Source organism: Hipposideros armiger, unplaced genomic scaffold (assembly GCF_001890085.2).
Source record: "Hipposideros armiger isolate ML-2016 unplaced genomic scaffold, ASM189008v1 scaffold_561, whole genome shotgun sequence".
Taxonomy (NCBI): Eukaryota; Metazoa; Chordata; class Mammalia; order Chiroptera; family Hipposideridae; genus Hipposideros; species Hipposideros armiger.
In genome coordinates, this window is record NW_017731911.1 from 990,960 (window position 1) to 1,010,218 (window position 19,259).

General features: G+C 51.8%; 1 protein-coding gene and 1 pseudogene across 4 annotated transcripts in view; both read left to right on the forward strand.

Moving 5' to 3' along the window:
* Positions 1-19,259, forward strand: part of ATOH8 (atonal bHLH transcription factor 8) — a 37,036-nt gene that overhangs the window by 8,225 nt on the left and 9,552 nt on the right. For 2 of the 4 annotated variants that reach the window (XM_019623785.1, XM_019623787.1), the window contains exons 2-3: positions 862-1,053; positions 3,856-4,048. In XM_019623785.1, coding sequence (XP_019479330.1) covers positions 862-1,053; positions 3,856-3,891 — 228 coding nt within the window. In that variant the 3' untranslated portion in view covers positions 3,892-4,048. Of the gene's footprint in view, positions 1-861; positions 1,054-3,855; positions 4,049-19,259 lie in introns of those variants that run through there. The other 2 variants (XM_019623786.1, XM_019623788.1) reach the window with 2 other exon arrangements.
* On the forward strand, positions 17,219-17,593 carry LOC109371338 (ragulator complex protein LAMTOR3 pseudogene; annotated as a pseudogene).

The following is a 19,259-nucleotide window of genomic DNA, read 5'->3' on the forward strand; positions in this document are numbered from 1 at the left end:
CTTTCCACATTACAACTCATAACTCTGCTGCAGCCTTCATAGCTTTTTGCTCATGCAGCATAAACTTTGGTGGACAATGTTAAAAAATTAGAGGCTCTAGCTCTTCACCCAGTATAAATCCCTGCGCAATTAGTGAGTGTCTAGTTGTGATGAATCACTGACAAACGTGTCAAGTCTGGTTGGGGCTCTAAGTATTTATTCACCTGTCGTATGCCCAGCCGCATCCCAGGTTCAGAGGGCATAAAGAAAAAGGAAACCAACCCTGTGTGTACCCCCCAGCTGACCACTGGCACTTTAACTTTTAGTATGTTCCTAAAGTCTCTAACTCTGTTATGACATTATAACATCACTCTTGAGTGTGAGTTCTCTGAAGGCAGGAATCACGTTATTATTCGTCGTCAGAACCTCAAGTGCCTAGCAAAGCAAGTGTCACTGAATGAGTAAATGAATGGAATATCAGAGCTGAAAAAAATGTCTGTTCGCTCAGACAGACTTCTTAGGGAGGGTTGGGGACAGAGCTCTGTCATGGTGAGAACGCACTGTGCACCATTCAGACGGATTCTCGGGTACGAGCTAAGCCTCATGTCTTCCCCTACAAAACAGGAATGTGGATACCTTTCCGAGTTTGTGAGTGGATGAGCTGAGATGTGTGTGAGGAAACAGCAGGTGCTTAGAACAGAGAATAAAATCCAGGTTGAGGGCTTAGACGGGCCACCTCCGGTGCTCAGAAGTCCCCTCTCAGGGGGTGTAGATGTCACTGTGAGAGGCCCCATGCCTGCCTGGCTGGGGTGCCCCACAGGGTGACGTTCAGCACTGAGACCCCAGCAGCTAGCTCCTCCTGACGCCTTCTCACCCCCACAGGTGCCGTGTTACTCCTATGGGCAGAAGCTGTCCAAACTGGCCATCCTGAGGATCGCCTGTAACTACATCCTGTCTCTGGCGCGGCTGGCTGACCTCGACTACAGCGCCGACCGCAGCAACCTCAGCTTCTCCGAGTGTGTGCAGCGCTGTACGCGCACCCTGCAGGCTGAGGGACGTGCCAAGAAACGCAAGGTATGCGCCAGCCACTCAGGCAGCAGCCTCTGGGGGAGGACAGGGAAGATGGGACAGGAACTTGGGGTACTCCACACTCATCCAGGCTTCCAAAGGTCCAGCGAGATCAGCCTCTTGGAGCTTTGCTGGGGTTACCCCAGCTTCAGAGCTCCTCAGTTCCTTGGGATTATGGACATGACCCTACTCCTGGTAATGGGGCTGCTGGGGACCTTGGACAGTCACCTGGGACCTCTGGTCCTGGATTTGCTTATCAATGAAATGAGGACAGTTTATCTCTGAACCTCTTTCTGGCCTTTTGTGCTCTGGTGCTGAATTCCCCACGCAGCCTCTGATAGCTGTTGTATCAGGATGAGATCCCCTGAGCAGGTGACAGCCCAGGAGAGCCCCTGGGCATGTTTTGGGAATGTGACTTGGCCTGTGGATTACCTGAGTCCGTGCATTAAGGCAGGTGATATTCATTCATTCATTCATTCTGGAGGGATTTGCTGAACCCCAACCTGAGCATGCTGGGAAATACTATAAAGATGACAGACATATGGTCCCAGTCCCCACACACCTCACAGGATGGTCAGAGAGATAAGGGCAGGGCTGTGTGGTGAGGAGGTTCTAGAGGCCTGTGCTAGGGGCTGTGGAAGGCCAGGCAGAGGGGGACAGGTTACCTCTCCTGCCCAAGGGAGTTTGAAGGGGCACCTTAGTGTAAGTGGTGTTTGAGCTGGGACCAGCAGGACAACCAAGAGATCACCAGGCAGATGAAGCAGGGAACAGCATCCAAGGCAGAGGGAACAGCCTGTACAAAGCCTGATGCATTTGGAGAAATATATGCAGGAAGAAAAGCGTTGGGTACAATTATGATTCCCAGATGGCCTGTGCTTCCAGCGTTTCCAGTTGGGGGCCAGTGCCAGGAAGTGCTTATGGCAACCCTCTGCATCTCTGTTCTCACAAAGCTAGAGGGGGAGCAACAGAGGATGGGATCCAGCCGATGTCTGTGAGGAGGGTGGTCGGCTCCCCTGGGCATCCAGGGATGGGGAGGGTGGGGAGCCAGGCAACTAGCACCTTCCACTGGTTCCTTCTTCCTGGCCCACTCCTCCCCCATCCTTGACATTCACCACCCCCACCTGCTCCTCTTCCCAGCAGGCCCTCTCAGGGTTCTCCAGGTTTCTGAGGGGCCCTGGGCCCCGAGTCAGGGAGGCCTTCCATGGGCTCTCCAGCCTACACCAGGGAGGGCCACAGCATGTCCTCATAGCCAGCTGCTGCTGCTGCTACGGTAATTGCACATTACATTCCTGGGAGTGATTAACGTGGACCAATTAGATGAAATCTTCATCAAGTGGGTGAGAGGAAGTACCACTGGCTGCTTGCAGGGCGGCTTTCCACTGGAAAGTGACACGGGTAAATTAAGGGTGTGATTGATGGCTCATGCAGCGCTTTGTGACAAAGGAGGTTTGTAAACTCTCTGTGAACTTCCCCTGGCATTCGGGAGGTCTGGAGGTATGGATGGGCAGAGTGGGCAGGCGCCATTTTCTCCATCTGCCCCTCATTACCCTCTGTCCCCAAGTCCTCCTCTCACCTGCCAAAGACAGGAGCACTGAGACCCCCTCCCTTTTTTGTTCCTTGATTGGAGTAGAGAGTGTCCTGGGCTGGGGAGGAGGCTGATGCCTGGGAGGTGAGAAAAGAAGGGAGAGTGGGGTGAAGATGCCCAATGGAGATGAGGTTTTGGCTTCCCCTGAAATCATCTCAAATCTAAGACACATTGGAGACCATTTGGTCCAGCCTTCCCACTGTCCAGATGGGGAGATTGAGGTGGAAAATTGTGGTTAAGAGCATCAAACAACTCTGACTTCAAAGTCCTGGCTCACCACCTACCAGCTATGTCATCTTGGACCCATTTCTTAACCTCTTTGAGCCGCAGTTTTCTCATTGATAAATGGGGATGGTGGAAACATCATCAGTGATTTCTAAGGTCCTTTCCAGTTTGACTTTCCAAGAGGAGGCCTTACCTCACCTCAGAAGGGCACTGGGTAGCTTGCATCCTACATTGCCCTCTCACCAGTCACACTGTCCCAGGGCTGTCATCTTCCAAGTGCTAGGCCTGGGCAGTGACCACTGCCAAGAAGACTTAGATGGAGGGACAGGACAGGTTCTGGAGCTGCTGGGACCTCTGAGGGCTTCTTTGGGTCCAGCAATCTTCCCTGATAGGTTGGTGGCTCACAGGACCTCCTTACTCCTGCTGTGGTGCCTTCCTGCATCTCTGTCATCATGCAGGTGTGAGTTCCAGGGTGTCCTCAGGGATGGTCTCCAGTGACCTGCCCAGTGGGTCTGAGTGGGTGGCTGGGGCAGGCCTCTGCTTTGTTAACCAGGGCCAAGGGGGATGGTGTTTCTAGACATTCACTCATTCAGTCAGTGTTTATTGAGCATCTATAGTGAGTTACATGCTGGGGAAATTCTATGCTGAGCACATACATGGACACTGTCATGGGATGGTGGTGGTGGGGCTCTCCATCGTCCCTGTAGGCTGAGGGTGTGGATTTGGGGCTCCCACCCCCTGCACCACTGAGGACAGCCTGAGGGTTTGAGGACGGGAGAGAGCCAGGCTTACATTCTAAGGAGGGAGATGGAAAGCAAAGAAAGGAAGAAACTCGAAAACAGGTCAGTGTAAGTGATCAGCTCAAAGGAAGTCCTCAAGAAGTGGGAGCTGGGACGGGGATGATCACGGTTGCTGCTGATGACAATCTGAGCTGTCATACTTGAGGATGGCTCCCTCACAGTTAATGTGCCCTGAAAGGCTGGACGATCCTTTTTCAGGTCGCCTCCTTGCGAGACTGTACTCCAGTCCTCTGAGATCCCTTGCAGCTCTGACGAGTTGCCCTGTTCCTCCAGACCTGTGTTAAGAATGGGATTTAAGGTGAACCCGGCTCACCCCCCAAGATTCCAGGCGCATCCTTTTGCCCATCTCAGCCCTGTCCTGCCGGGGTGGGGGACCTGCATCCCTTGACTGGTGAGTCCTCCATCTCTGGGCCTCCCAGGATGTGACTTGAGGGTTCAGAGCCCCATTTGGGAGCTCCAGTTGTGCAGAGGGCAGTGTCGGTGGCCGTGCAGCAGAAAGATGGGCGGGAGGAGTGCAAGGGCTCTGGAGAGCTCAGTTCTAACTCCGGCTGCAGCCGGAGATAATGCACGTTAAGCAGCTGGCTCTGGGCCATGTTTCCGCAGCTCCTGTTTTTAAAGCAGCAACTCCTTGGAGCTAAGGAGGAGGGGGAAGAAAGAGGGAGGGGCAGAAGGAAGAGGAGCGGGGAGGAGGAAGAGTAGCAGCACTGTTCCACACCTGGACGGGGCGGGCCTTGCCAGACCTTTGGAATAGGAAAGGGCCAATTTCCACCATCTAGGGCATCCCCTTCCAGTGATTTTAAGCCATTGAGTATTAACAACAACAACAGCAGCAACAGCAACAGCAATAGCTACTGACATTGATGACATAGTTTAAACCCTGGTGATAAATGGCCAGTAAGTCCCCACCTCAAGTTGCTCTCAGGCCCAGGGTTGGGGGTATGGAGAGAGAAGAGGAACCATGATGAATTGAGTTAAGGGTTGGGCAGAGGCCTGGGCAGCGACTGGGGACCCTGGGGCCATATGACTGTAGCCTGCTGACACAGTCCAGGAAGGCTGGTTCTGCACGGCCAGGAGTTTGCTCCTCACGCTGTGGGCAACCTGGAGTCAGAGGAGGCATGACGCTGGTGCAACTCCCTCTGACCTGTGTTTTTTTTCTTTTCCTGCTGATTTCTTAGGAGGGGAGGCTTTTCTTGGTGATGGCTCCAACTCCTCTTTGGAAGAATGTCTTGGGTGTCAACTTCTGTAGCTTAGGAGCTGGGGACAAGCTGAAGTGGCACATTGGTTTGGCATTGGGGGTCGGTGGGAGCCGAGGGTGTTCCGAAGGGCCCCTTACTCTCTGAGTGGCTGAGCCCAGGCCTTGGATGTGACCTGGTGGTGGCACCTGTTCTTTCTGGGGACTGTTCCGGAGCCCCTGAGTGTGCGAGGCAAAGTCTCGAAAGCTCCTGCTCTGGCTGGGTCCAACCCCCCGTGTGCAGGGCCTCCTGCACCTCCAGGATGCCCACTGTCCTGTTTCTGTCCCCACCCGCTATGTATTGGATTGTCGGAAAAGTCATGATGCATTTTTGCAACGAAAAACATAGAAAAAATACGTCATGACTTTTCTGACAACCCAATACATAGACACCCGCATTGGAGCCTCCTCAGTCTCTATTTCTGTAAGGTGAGTTGTTGCTGGAAGTGATTTCTAAGGCCCTTTCCAGTTAGACTTTCTGTGCTGAGGTCTCATCAGCTCCTTTTTCTGTCTAAAAAAGGGTGTTACTCTCAAAAGTCCCTCACAGAGACTGCAGGGACTCTACAGTAATGTGCCCTGAGAACACTGATAACTACCTGATGTTCTCAGAGCCTGGATTACATGCGAGGCAGGGTGCTTAGTACTTCTGGCATATCACCTCATTGATGCCTCCCACCAACCCTGCAAGGTAGGTGCTGGTGTTGTCCCATCACACGAATGATGAAAGCGAGGCTGAGGGCCTGAGGAACTGCCCAGGGTCACCCAGCCAATAAGAGAGGCATGGCTGGTGGCTGGGCTCCGCTTCCCCACCCGCTTCCCCTACCCTCCCTCATTGGAAGTACGCTGGGTGAGAGGAGGTTCTGTTTCCAAATCCTCTGGCCAAGTTATTGAGTTAAATACCATTTGCTTTCAAAGCCCACAGAGTCCATCTATGCTGGGAAAAAAGGGGAGGTGGGTGGGAAACCACCATCAAATTTCCTTTTAGTCATAAAAATGGATGCAATTTATTTTTTTCTGGCATTCCAATTACATAGACGTTTGTCGCCAGCTGTTGGTTCTAACATGGAGTGTTCTCTCAGCTGCCATTTCTCCTCTCACATTTGACACCCCCAAGTCTGGTAGGAACTGGGCTGGTGGGATCATTAGCTGGGGAGCCTCACAGGTGAGTTCAGAGCTGCGCCCCTCCCCCCACTAAATTCAGCCCTCCCATGTTTCCCGGTGGTCCTGAGGTGGAGTAGAGGCTGGGGATGCTGCTTCCCTCTCTCCTTTCACATTCTTTTTACCCCACCCTTTCTCTCTCCTTTTTCCGGTTGACCCCCTCCTGACATGAATCACAGGTCCTACTTTTCTCTCCAGCATACTGTGTATGAATGAAAACTTGGGGTCTCAGGCATAGTGAACAAGAACTAACCAACAACTTATGTTCAGAAAGTCACAGAGACATGGGAGGCCCCCCTCTAATGCTCTAACTGATAACCCTTGGGAATGTAGAGACTCTTTAGAGAACCCCCTTGGAGCACCTCTTTGAGCCAGGATGCCCCTCTAGAAACCCCTGCAGAGGCTCTGTGGCCCATGGTCCTGGACCCTGGAGAAAGAGCGTCTGTGTGGGTGGTGGTTAAGTCGAGAGAACATTACAGTTCTTTCAGTTCCCTGTGGTGAGGTCATTTAACTTTAAGGCACACAAAAATACAACAGGGAGACCCTTGGCATGATCATGAAGTAGGTGAAGTGTAGAGCATTGGGGCTGGAGACCTGTGTTTGAGTCCTGGCACTGGCGCCTCCTAGCTGTGTGACCTTGGGTGTGTTACCTAACCTCTCTGATCCCCAGTTCTCTAACCTCTCTGATCCTCAGTTCTGTCATCCCTAAAGTGAGAGCCTTCCTTGCTGCCTTGCTGGCAGATTTAAACAAGTTCCCGTATGAGAAAGGGCTGGCATTTTCTCAGTGAGTGCCAGAAAGGAAATCTCATGAATTTATAGCTACAAGGTAACAACTTCATATGGAACACCAGGAAGGAACATCTCAGAAAAGGGCAGTCCCCAGAGGTGGATGAATGACTGACCAGCCAAGATGTAGATGAGAGTGAATAGTTCTGAGTGAGGGACTCCTCCCCTCTCCAGCACTTCAGGGCAAAGCCCTACTCCTGTACCCTTAAAGGGGGGCAAGCGTGCAGCCAACCCAGAAATCCCTGGGCTTCTAAAGTTCGTGGACTCATACCAAAATACATGCATGGCATTGGTTGAACCCAGTAATAATGCCAATAAACAAACTATCACCAACAATCACACTGACCATGTGGTGAGTGCCCATTGTGTGCCAGGCACCTCACATACATTATCTCTACCCCCATTACACTAACCCCTCCCCCCCATAGCGCAGAGGGGAAACTGAGGCCCTCTTGCTCAAGTCCACATGATTAGAAGTGGTGGAGCCATTTGGAGCCTGTGACTTTTTGGTTTCAAACTCCCGGCTCTTCATTCCTGAGGCCTGCCTGTCCCTGAAGTTCACACACTGCCCAGCAGGGTGGCCTGCGCCCAAGAGGCCCCCAGCAAATGCCGGGTGCAGGGCCTTGCCCAGAGCAACCGCTCTTATGTAAGCAGCCAGGCTGCAGCACGTGGAGGCTTCATTAAGCTGCGGGAAGCCAATAGCCTGGTGGTGGCGCTGGGGGTGGTTCAGGGTGGGGTGGGCTAGGGGGTGTCATCAGTCCTGAGCACCCCCAGCGCTGTGCCGCCAGTGAGGCCTGACACCGGGTTAAGTCGCCTGGCGGCCTCTGGCTGCAGCTGGGAGCGCGCCTGGTTCCCATTCGGGCGCTGTGGTTTTGATTAGCTGTTCTCCGAGGCGGGCCTGGTGGTGAGTCCATGGGAGCTCCGCTGGAACAGAGGGTCCCCCGCCCGCCGCCGCCGCGGCCCCCCCTCCTGGCAGCCCCAGACTCCAGATGTTCCGAGCTCTCGCTGGGAAGGCCTGCTGGCGCCACGGAGGGCAGAGGGCAGGGAAAGCACGCGAGCTGGAAGCCCAAGCACTCAGTCACCGCAGGCCTTGGCAGCCCGCCCAGCCCTCTGCTGGCACATTCCCCAGCTCTCCCCTAGCCATCTGTTCCCAAAAAACCCTTTCAGAGCCTCATCATCACTCAGGATACAACAGCGTGAGCAGCTGGTTTGGAGGCAGCAGGGAAAACCGTGCAAAAGGTCCTTTGTGAGAGAGGAAACTCGCTTATGAATAACAGGGCTGGACGCCGTAAAAGTTGGCGGCTGGAATTCTTGTTTCTCAGGCGCCGCTGTTTTCTCTTGACTTTTTATCTCTGGTTTTTATTTTGTTCCTCCTTGTTTTCTTTTAATGTTGTTTCTTCCTCTTCTTACACCAGTTGTGACTTTTCTTCCTCCTCTAAGGTGCCTGAAGGCCATTTAATTAGTTCCCCTGGATACTGCTGAACTTTTTTTTTTTTTTTTTCTCAAAGCTGTTAAAATTGAGAATGGTTGGAAGTGATTGTTTTCATAAAACCTCGGCTGGAGGGGACGGGTGAGAAAGAGGTGTCTGGGAGGGCACAAGGCCCATCAGTGAGTTCAGCAGAGAATCATAAGATGAACATAAGGATGTGCACAGTGTCCACACAGAGGGAAGGTGGGGGGCCAGAGGTAGCAGGAGACCCCCATCAGCTCATCAGAGAGCAACACAGGACATTTGAGAGTAGAGTGGCATTAATACACATCGCAGCTGGACGCCTCAGCTGATTGCAGTATGACATGAAGCCTTTTTAAAGAACTGGCTGCCGCCACTGCCAGAAACTTATGGAAGATGTCTATCTGGGCATCTCTTGGGAGCAATCACCAGGTGGCCTGCTGAAGGCCTGTGGGATGCCGGGGCAGGGCTGGCAGCTGGGAGGCCAGTACTGGGGATGAAAGGAGAGGGCAAGGCCTGGCCACCGTCCTCACTCTCCCCAGAACCTCTGAGTAGGAGCTGAGAGGCCTGGGGCTGCCAGGTGGAAGTGAGGCGAGAGATGCCTCCTAGTGTCAGAGGGTAGTCATGTGATGATGGGAGTGGCACAGGTCAAGGGCAGGAGATGGGGGGTTCCCCTTTACTTCCTCAATTCCCTGCACCCCTTTCCATTGGCTGCCTTTCCCCCACTGTCCCCCTGCAGCCGCTCACCCCAGCAGTGGAAAAAGCCTGTCATCCATTCTGCTGTGGGTGGCCAGCTCTTCACAAGTGAGGATTTGGGCTTTGCAGGATACTTATGCATTTCATCTGCACTCCACTCAGGCCTCCATGCTTCGCTATTGCCCTCCTGTCCTCTCTCCTCCCAGTTTCTTTCTTTCTTTCTTCCTTTCCTATCCTTTCCTTTCCTTTCCTTTCCTTTCCTTTCCTTTCCTTTCCTTTCCTTTCCTTTCCTTTCCTTTCCTTTCCTTTCCTATCCTTTCCTTTTCTTTTTTTCCTCCCAGGTTCAGTTGGAGAGATGGCAGCTCCAGCAGGACCAAATATTTACATTTATCACAATTTCAGGGCCATGAATCTCATTGTCTGAAGGGCTCAGAGCAGGCTGATTAGATCCACCCTCCACAGTGGGACCGCGCTGGGCAGGTGTCTGGGTCTGGGCTCTGAAGCGCGTCTTAGCTCTGCCCCAGGGGCTGTGTGACTGGATGGCCTTGCTCAAGTGTGTTATCTGGGAGATACCCAGCCTACCTCCCAGATCTATATGGGGATCAGTGGCACAAAAGGATGTGAACTTGTTTTGTGAACTCCACTCTCCCTCCCGTGTCTCCTGCCTGAGAAGTTGGTCTTCATGAGGCTAAAAGTGAGGAAGACCTGGGGACGGAGGGGTGGCCACTGGCCCAGGCCCCTGGTGATGATGTGGAGTTGGCCCAGGGACCAGAAATTGCTTCCAGAGGAAAAGTGGGGAGGCAGGAAGACAGAGGTGACCGGGCCTGCTCTGTTCACGGTCCAGCCGTAAGCCGCTGCACCCAACACAAAGGGAGGCCTGGAACAGAGGGGCTCCAGTAGGTCCCCGTTCCCCACCTGTCCTTGAGTAGGTCATCCCTTTTCTACCTGCCCCAGCAGACCAGAAGGCGTGTTCTAGGGGAAATACAAATCCTTGCCATCCTTGAGCTCCTAGAACAAATATTTCTAGAGGACAAAGTAGGAGCCATTCTTTCCTTTGAGGCCCTCCGCTCTCTGCCCAGAATTCATGGCCATCTGGGGCCTGGCCCAGTGCCCAGCCGCTCCCCTATTCAGTCTGTCCCCACCTGAGCCCCTCCCAGCAACTCTGCCAAAACCCAGCTCTGACCACCTCGCTGCCCTGCTCAGGACCTTCAGGGGCTCCCCACAGGCCAAGGATAGAAGCCTAACCCTCCCCCTCCAGTGACCTTGCTCCAGCCGGTCACTCCCTGTGTCCCAATTTACACTTCAGCAACGCGGAACTCCTCACCCAAAGGGGCTATTTATGGCCTCTGTGCTCATGCTGTTCCTTCTGTCTAGCATGCCCTTCTCCCCTCCTGTCTGGCTAACTCCTGCTCATTCTGGAAGGCTCAGCTCCTCCTGGAAGCACTGCCTGACCCCTATCCCAGCCTCCTCCTCAGGGACCCATGGCATGGCCCCCTCACTGCTCTTACCACAGGGGCGTGTGCAGTCTAATTCAGGAGAGCATCATATGATATACAATGAAGTCATGACATAAAATGTGCTATTATGTGATACTCCGCTATGTGATAGAGCTCACTTTATGTCATGACACTATATTTGTAGGTGATGTACTACACGATATATTATGCAATATAAGCAATACACTACATTAGTTACACAGTGTTTGTTTGGTGCCTGCCTCTCAAGCTAGACTGTGAGCCTTTTCATCTTTATGTCCGAACTCCTGTCACATAGCAGGCCCCCAAATAATTACACACTGTTCCTTCAACTAAAATCCACACTGCGGGGGCCGAATATTCCTGTGCTGAAGGCAAAGACTTTAGGGAATGATGAACTAGGGGCTGCAGGACACAGCCAGGGAAAGGCCTGGGCTCCCCCACGCCTTTGTTTGGGGATGTTGTGCCCTTGTTCCCTTGAATCAGTGAGAAAAGCTTTGCATTTCAGATCACAGAAAATCCTTAAGCCGCAGTTTAAATTAGCAGAGGTTCCTGTTGCTCACAGTGCAGCAGGGAAGTGGCTGCTTCCTGGTCTCCAAGGCTCCGGTGATGTTGGGGTTCCCGGCTTCTTTTGGTTTTCACCTCATGGCTGCACGGTGGCTGCCACAGAACCAAGCACTTCCTCCTCATCCTGCACCAAAGGCAGGGCAGAGGCCTTACCTCAAAGAACGTTTCTCGTTAGCAGTTCAGTCAGTCCTACCCAGACATTCCCTTCCTGCCCTGAAAGAAGGGGTACTCCTTCTGCAACTGAGAAAGACCTGAGGGTCTCTCAGCTGGGAGGGCATCACGGTGAAGTCAGTCACGTGGCTCATTCCTGGAGGGTAGATTTGTAATGAGCTGGTTTTCTTCCCAGTGGGGCTAACCAGTGTCATAACCCTAACCACAATGACAGAACCCCACTTCCATGAGCTTGCCCACTCCTCACGGCAGCCCTGCAAGGTGAGTGCCATTAGCCCCATTTTCTGTTGATTGACGTTCAGAGAGCCTAGGTGACCAGGCTAGGCCACTGACGATCTGGGACCTCTGCACAGCGCTTTACAGTTTGCAGAGCCCTCGCATGACCTTTATTCTCTTGACTGTTGTAGCAGCCTCCTGAGGGCTACTATGGGGACTAAATGAGGAGGCTGGCACCCAGAGAGGTGAGCTCAGCCAGGATCACACAGCTGGGCAGGGCCAGGCAGGACCAAGGCAGGCTTTTCAGCCCAGTGAAATAAGTGCTCCTGAATGCAGACCATCACTGTCCTCTGCTCCCTGCAAGGGGAAGGGGTGAGATGAAGAGGTGTTGGCAGTACAGGGCCCAGGGCCGGGAGACATGGGTCTCCAGCCCAGCCACTCATGAGCTTTGTAACCTCAGGCATTTGCCTTCTCCAAGCTCCAATTTCCTCATAAAACATGGATGAAAATGTCTATGGGTGAGGAGGGTCAGGAAACAAAGGCCATGAAAGAGCTTGTTGGCTCAGTTGGAAATGTAACACAGTCAGAGGGGGTTCCTGGAGGACACTGCTGGTCCATCAGGAAGGTGGGCAGAGGGACCTTGAGTGTCCCTTCTCACCCAGCTACTTAGAGAATGGATACCAGACTGAGCTGCCCACCGAGGACTTGGTTTCGTTGCCAGGCCGAGGATACCAGGTCTGTCCCTCTGCTGTCTGCTCTCTCTCTCTCTCTATCTCTCCCCCCCCACCCCGTGTGTGTGTGTGTGTGTGTGTGTGTGTGTGTGTGTGTGTGTGTGTACACACCTGTACAGGTGTGCTGGCACGTCTACAGCGCCATCTGTCAGGATCAGATGGAGGAGGGCCTCCCCTGTGGCGGGCTGAGTTCCTGTCCAGGTGGAAACAGGGTGTACACTAGGAGATGACTGAAGGTCTCTGAGGGTTTCAGGACTTCGCCTTCCCCTCAGGGGTCAGGAGCCCTTACAGATGGTCCCTTGATAGCAGGCATGGCAGAGCCAGGCAACTGGGCTCGTGTGTGGGGGGCAGCCCCACGAGCCCACTTGGAACGTGTAGGACAGCTATTCGGTGTTGCCGAGAATCACCCCACCTGCTCCATAACAATGATGTGCTCCTGCCACCTTGTCCCCACCGCTGTGCACACACAGGACACGAGTGGGCAGCCTGCATGGTTATTTGCTAACCCGCCCCCTCCACACACCCACACAGTGCTTCTTCACATGTTCATTCTCGTTAGTTCCACGAACAGAACAAAACGAAGAAAGCTTGACGGCCCTGCACATTTATTTAATAATAAATAGTTTTGAGTGTTGACTGTGTGCCAGGCATTGCACTAGGTGCTGGGTCCTTTAGAAAACAAAATAGACAAAGGTCCCTCCCTTTGCAACACAGAGCATGACACAGAGGCCATGCATAAAAGCTCACAGGAGAGCCGGTCCAGACCTTCTTTGGAGCCCACTCCTCGCAGTCTGTGCACAGTTCTTAAAAGCTTGACTCCCTGGTGTCTCAGATCAGAGCAGCTGAACAGAAACAGCCAATTGAAGTGGGAGGCCAGCTCCTGGAGCAGGTGCAGTGACAGCACCCAGAATCACAGCCAGTGGCCTAATTGTGTGGGAAGAAACAAAAACAAAAGGAGCAACGCCTGAGACCGAGATGAGCCAAGAAGCTTGGGGCCATTTAGTGTCAGGGCGAAGGGCCCCAGAAGCCTCAAGGACCTGGGGAGTCTTCTGTAGACTGACGTTCCTGGGCTTGACCTTGAGTTGTCAAGGGGAAGCTGCAGTACATCCAGTAACATCTGGCTGAGAATGCAGGGAAACGCATCGGTTCTTGGGAAAGGACCTGCCCAAGCTGTTTGGCAGAGAAAATAAGAGGCTTTCTCTGGGGAAAGTTGCTTCTGCCTCGGGGCCGCTTCTCCTAGGATGTCAGTATAGGGAGGGCAGGGCTCCTTGTCTGTTTTGTTCACTGCAGTCACCCCAGTGCTTCAAGTGGAGCCTGGCTTGGTCTAAACACTCAGAGAATACTTGCCAAATGAGTGGAAGAATGGAAGCATAAGGAAATACGATGTTTCCAGTTGTCTTCCACAGCTAATGGGCAGCTCCTCTCCGCCCCGTACTGAGTGGGCCCTGCAGTCTGATGTGGAGACCTAGTTCTTGCCTTGAGGAGCTGATGGTCACATGGTGGGAAGATACACACATGCCCACACAGACACACACATGTGTGTGCTCTGACATGTGCCTAATGCCGATTGCTTGGCTTTGCAGCCATTGTGTTCTTTAACCCTGCCTACTATGTCGCGTGAATTACTAATTACTACCGTTTTATAGGTGAAGAGGCTGAAGCACAGAGAGGTTAAGTAACTTGCTCAAAGTCACACAGCTGGTCGAATGGCGAAGTCAGGATTCAAACAGAGGCTGTCTGATCCCAGAGCTGGTGTGTTTAACCACAGGTGCCACTCAGTGGGTGTGCGTGGGGGAGTGTGTGTGTGTGTGTGTGTGTGTGTGTGTGTGTGTGCGCGCGTGCGCGCACTTGTATGTGTGTGTATGCATGAGTGTGGGTGAAAGAGTTGTTTTTCTTCCCAGTCTTGGCCTCTTTCTTGTGCAGCTGGAGGTGTCCCTGCTGGTCAGGGTGTAGTGAGTAAAGAGCCCTGATCAGACATGTCCCACCCCCTGCCTGCATTCCACAATGGCTCTAGAATCTAGCTATGAAGGAGTTAGGGACGATGGGAAGGGCTAGGGGAGATGTTTTTCCCATCTTAAAACTGCATTTTCACACTGTTTTTGCAGAAATCATTTGATTATTTGGGCTGCCCAGGGGCCTTATGGCCTCTCTCAGCCACCCCATTGTTACCTGCACTGGTCCTGAAATATCCAGAGCTAGACTCCTTCCTGGGGGTTTCCTGGAGACACACTGTGGTCTGTACACAGGCTGGCTGGCCAGTACTTTGGCATGAATTGGCTTGTCTGGTTGGTGCCCCATCACTCCTGCTGTCACTTTGTGGTCAGGATTGGGGAGGGGAGGACTGAGAGATGCAGAAGAGTGATGGGAGTAGTTCCCAGCCCTGAGGAGGCAGGCCTGGTGGCCATCGCTCGACACTGTGATTAGGGGTGGGTGTGTGTGTGTGTGGTGTCGGAGGGTCGTGAGTCAGGGACCACCGGGAAGCTGCAAGGAGGGCTTTCCTTACCTGGCTGGGCCACCTATCTGCTCAGCTGTCTGCTCCTCTCCCGCCTGGGTACCTCCTCTGGCTTTAGGGCAAGGTCATGGGCTCCTTGAGCTTCTGGGTCTGGCAGAGCAGCATGTAGCCAAGTGGAACTGGCTGGACAACATCACAGGATGGGAAACAGATGGGAAGCTGCAGCAGCTGGGCCTCAGGCCTCACCCAGGCCAACTCGACCCTCACAGTGCCCTGTACTGTGGGTGGGGTGGGGGCCAAGAAAGACAGATAGGCTGACGGACATGGAGAGATAAACACAGGAGAGGCCAAGAGAGAGTTGGCACAGAGACATACAGGCAGAGCATGGAGAGAGAAACAGAGATTGGCAGCCAAAGAGAGTGGCCTGCAGCCCAAGAAGGCGTCAGCACGGCGGTGGCCTTGGGTCTCCCTGGCCGTCCCTTGCAGGCCTAGTGGGTTCCTTACGAGGTCTGGTCCTGGCTCTGGAAGTGCTAGGACTCCCATGGCCAGCCACTTTCCCTTAGGTTCCAAGGGACGAAGGCTGAGATTTTCTTAGAACCAAGGGACGAAGCCTGGGTGGATAGTTTGGGGCTTTGCCAGACCCGTTTGCCAGGGAGGAAGCAGAACTGTCTAGGAGTCAGGGGTCTGCCTTGCTCTGCTCCATCCTAGTGGTGTGACGGGCAAGTGAGGAGACTGCTCAGGCCCCCATTTCCTGCAAAATGGAAGCAGAAATGGCCCCGAGGGACTATGTGAGACAACACATTCACAGGAGTGCTGCGTGGTGCCTGGCCCAAGGCTGCTGGCAATAATGGTAGCTCTGAGCACTGAGTCACTTGCTACTTTTCCCAGGCCTGGGAGGATGGATGTGAGGATCCTTCTCTCAGGAGCTCTGATGGAGGTATGTGGGGTAAGCGAGAAGATGATGGCAGTCGCACCCACAGTAATTTGTGGCACAGAGGGGTGTAGGAGCAGTTCGTAGGAAATGCTTTGGGAGTTCAGAGCAGAGACACGTTTCCCCAGCCTGCAGTGGAGGCGGGACTGGGGATTATAAGAGGCTGGACTAGAGCTGGTCCGCCAATGTCCTGGATGAGGGAAGATAGCAGGGACACAGCCAGCAAAACCCTACCCCCCTAGAGATTTTGTTCCAGTGGGCTCTAGCAGCATGGGATGTGTGGACAGTGCTTGGACAGGATACCTGAGGCCCAGCTCTGCCCTAGCATCTTAGCACAGGATGGGTCTGCAGGGTCGCTTGCTCTCCTCCTCAACATTGTCTGATGTGGTTGTTTCTTACTGGTAGGAAAATTCTTCTGTATGTCACTCATTGACTCTTGAGGTTTGAACATACCCATTGGCCTTAGTAAATGAGGGTTTTGGCCTTCTGGACCCAACCTGGGGTGTTGGGGCCTGTGGGGCAGGGCGGCCTCTGAGCAGCACAGGCAGTTGTCCACACACCGCAGCCGGGAACCCCAGCCAGCTCAGTCACTCTGCTGGTCAGCAGCCCGAAGAAGAGACAGGGGGATGGGCGGAGCTGACAGCACTTACCAGCAGCAGTGGTTTCCAGCTTTACCCTGGAGATGGACTGTAAGCTGCCCCAGGACAGGGATTGTAACCCCAGTGCCTGTCACAGAGCTGGCACGCAGTAGGAATTCAATATATCTTTGTTGAGTAAATGAATTTTTCTCCTAACTCATGGTTACCAGGCAGATTCTCCTGGCTCATAAGAGGCTCTGGCCATAACTTCGCAACTCTCAGATGCTGGGACCTCCGAGGGCCCTCCCAGCCTGGACACACTGTGATCCTTGATTCACGCCATGTTTCTGCCCTCAGCAAATAGCAGCCAACTCCAGCTGCTCATAAATTTCCTGCCTGTCACCCATGGCGCCCAGGCCAGGCGGGGCAGGAGGCTCTGGGGATGGGTTGGTCTTACCTGCTTCCAGTTCCCTGGGAAGTTTGGAGGCTGGAAGCCCAAGCTTGTGATCGTGCCCAGAATAACCTAAGCAAAGCCTGGCCCGTGGAGAAGATGTGAATGCAAATCTGCCAAATGCAAAGATGTATAGTCTGGAATGTTAGAGACAATACAAACACCAGCCGTAGTGCAGTTTGCACAACATGATTCCACTTTCATAAAATACTATATAGGTGTGTCTAAGCATAGGGCCACAGTCCCCCAATACTGTCAGTGGTTTTCCCTTGGTGGGGAGATTAATGTGATTAAAACATTGTTTTCCTGTTCACTCTTCTGTATTTTCTAATTTTTCTATGATTAACATATGTTACACACATTTTTTAAAAATTTAGGATCACAAATTACGAGACGGGGGCTTTCAGAGGAACATGGCTTTGAAGTTGTCCCTGAAGTGATAGCAGGCAGCCCAGAACACTGCTGCGTGGAGATCCAGGCAGGCCATAAAACCGGATAACTTGCGCCACTTTGCCCAGTGTTCAGGCTTGGGCCCACAGGTGGCGCGGGCGGTGAGCTGGAATAGGATAGGATGTCCTTCCCCTTTCCTTTGGGCTTAGATCTTGGTGATGGGGAGGTGGAGTGGGCTGAGGCGTGGATTTTGAACCTACGGGAGAAAGGGGTTTATCATGGTGGATGACCGAAAGTGATTCCCGTATAAAAAATTTCTGAGTGTTGAAGGGCTCCATGCTAGTGTTGTATCAGATAGAGATGGAGGGCCTGTTGTTAAAGTGGCCAATGATAATGTTCCAAAACATGCATTGAGACCTTGTTTCTTATCTACTTTTGCCCTTGCAGCAGACCAAGGGAGAAAACTTGGACTTTCACAAAATAAAAGTATCATCTGTTACTATAATGCCTACCAAGTGGTTCAACTCAATTGTTTACTTTTGGTGGTGAGTTTCATAGCCAGCAGCAATGCCAATACAGGACTCATTGTCAGCCTAGAAAAGGAACTTGCTGCATTATTTGAAGAATTGAGATAAGTTGCAGAAGTTTCTTAATCTGACAACGGTTTTTTTTTTTAAAGATTTTTATTGGGGAATTGGGGGGATGGGAACAGCGGTGGGGAATTGGGGGAAGGGGAACAGACAAGTTGCTGTCCTTTTGAAAAGTTCTTCAGTCTAGTTGTGGAGGATGTTGCTTCACTGGCCCAATTTGGCACCATCATTGCGCTCTTCCCAGGCAAGGCAGACCAGTCACCGGCTTCTGGACGGCCTCTCATTCTGGCTGCTGGCTACATACGGTAGCCCATGGCAACCCACTGCCACAGGGGCTGCAGCCTACGCCGTCGCCAGCGACTCATGGCAGCCCAGCTCCAGGTTGAGCTGTTGTTCAGCATCTTAGCTGTGGAGGGCAGTGTCACTGGCCCTCATATGTGGGATCCGAACCGGGGCCCTCAGGCATCCCAAGCCAGTTCTTAACCATCGCGCCACTCGGCTGGCCCCTGACAACGGTTTTGATGTCTACCTCCTCTTCATTATAATAGACATATCAGCAATCTTTAGACCACAACAATACTTATATCCATGGACTCAAGAAAGGGCCCCGTTTTTCCAACTTACACTAAAGAAAGAGCCTATAGGTGTAATTTATGGACAGATTGATTGATATTTTTTCTTGTATAGGGTCTTTTCTTATTTACTGAGATCTGGGGATACCACAGAAATGGTTCAATCTATTACAGATCCAATGGAGTTAGTCCAGTCACCAAATCTGCATGAGATTCTACTTGGTGGGTCAAAGTCAAAATGGTACTTGGATCTACTTGAGCCATGAAGTGCTCCCGATTGTACAATGTGCTCAGGCCCGCAGAAGGAAGCAGACTCTTTATGGTGAATAATAATGAGGATTTACCCTTTTTCATATTGTTTTATTTCTTTGCATTGAGTGTGAGGAAGAGAAAATGCTTAGTAAAAGTAATAAAATCAGTACAATCAGTAACTTTCCTATGTATATATTATTTTGCAGAATAGATGAATGTTACTAATGGATTTAATTCTTCTCAGAGGGTACTGCTTTTTAATGAAAATGAAAGATAGCTAATGGTTTTTCCCTACTTTGGTTTTTATAACCAGTGCCTTAATGTTTGTGTGTTCTTTATAAAATTTAGATATGATTCATTATTGAACTGTGTTTCCAATATTGGTAATGTATATAAATATGGTAGTACAGCCATTTTTTTCATACATGAGTATAAATTAAATAGTATTTTTCAAAGTAAAAAAATAAAAAAAATTAACAGCTTTATTGAGATTATAGTTCACCCATTTAAAGTGTACAATTCAGTGGTTTTTAGTATTTTCACAGATATGTGCAACTATCACCACAGTCAATTTTAGAACATTTTCATCAGCCTAAAAAGAAACCCTGTATGCTTTAGCTATCACTTCGTACTCCTCAATCACCTCCCGCAGCCCCCAGCCCTACGCAACCACTAATCTACAGATTTCTCTGTTCTGGACATTTCATGTGAATGAAATCATATAATATGTGGTCTCTTGTGTGTGGCTTCTTTCACTTAGCCTCCTGTTTTCAAGGTTCAGCCATATTCTATCATGTATATTGGTCCTTAATTCCTTTTTATGGCTAAATAATATTCCATTGTATGGATATACCACACTTTGGTTATCCATTCATCAGATGATAGACATGACTCATGTAATTTTA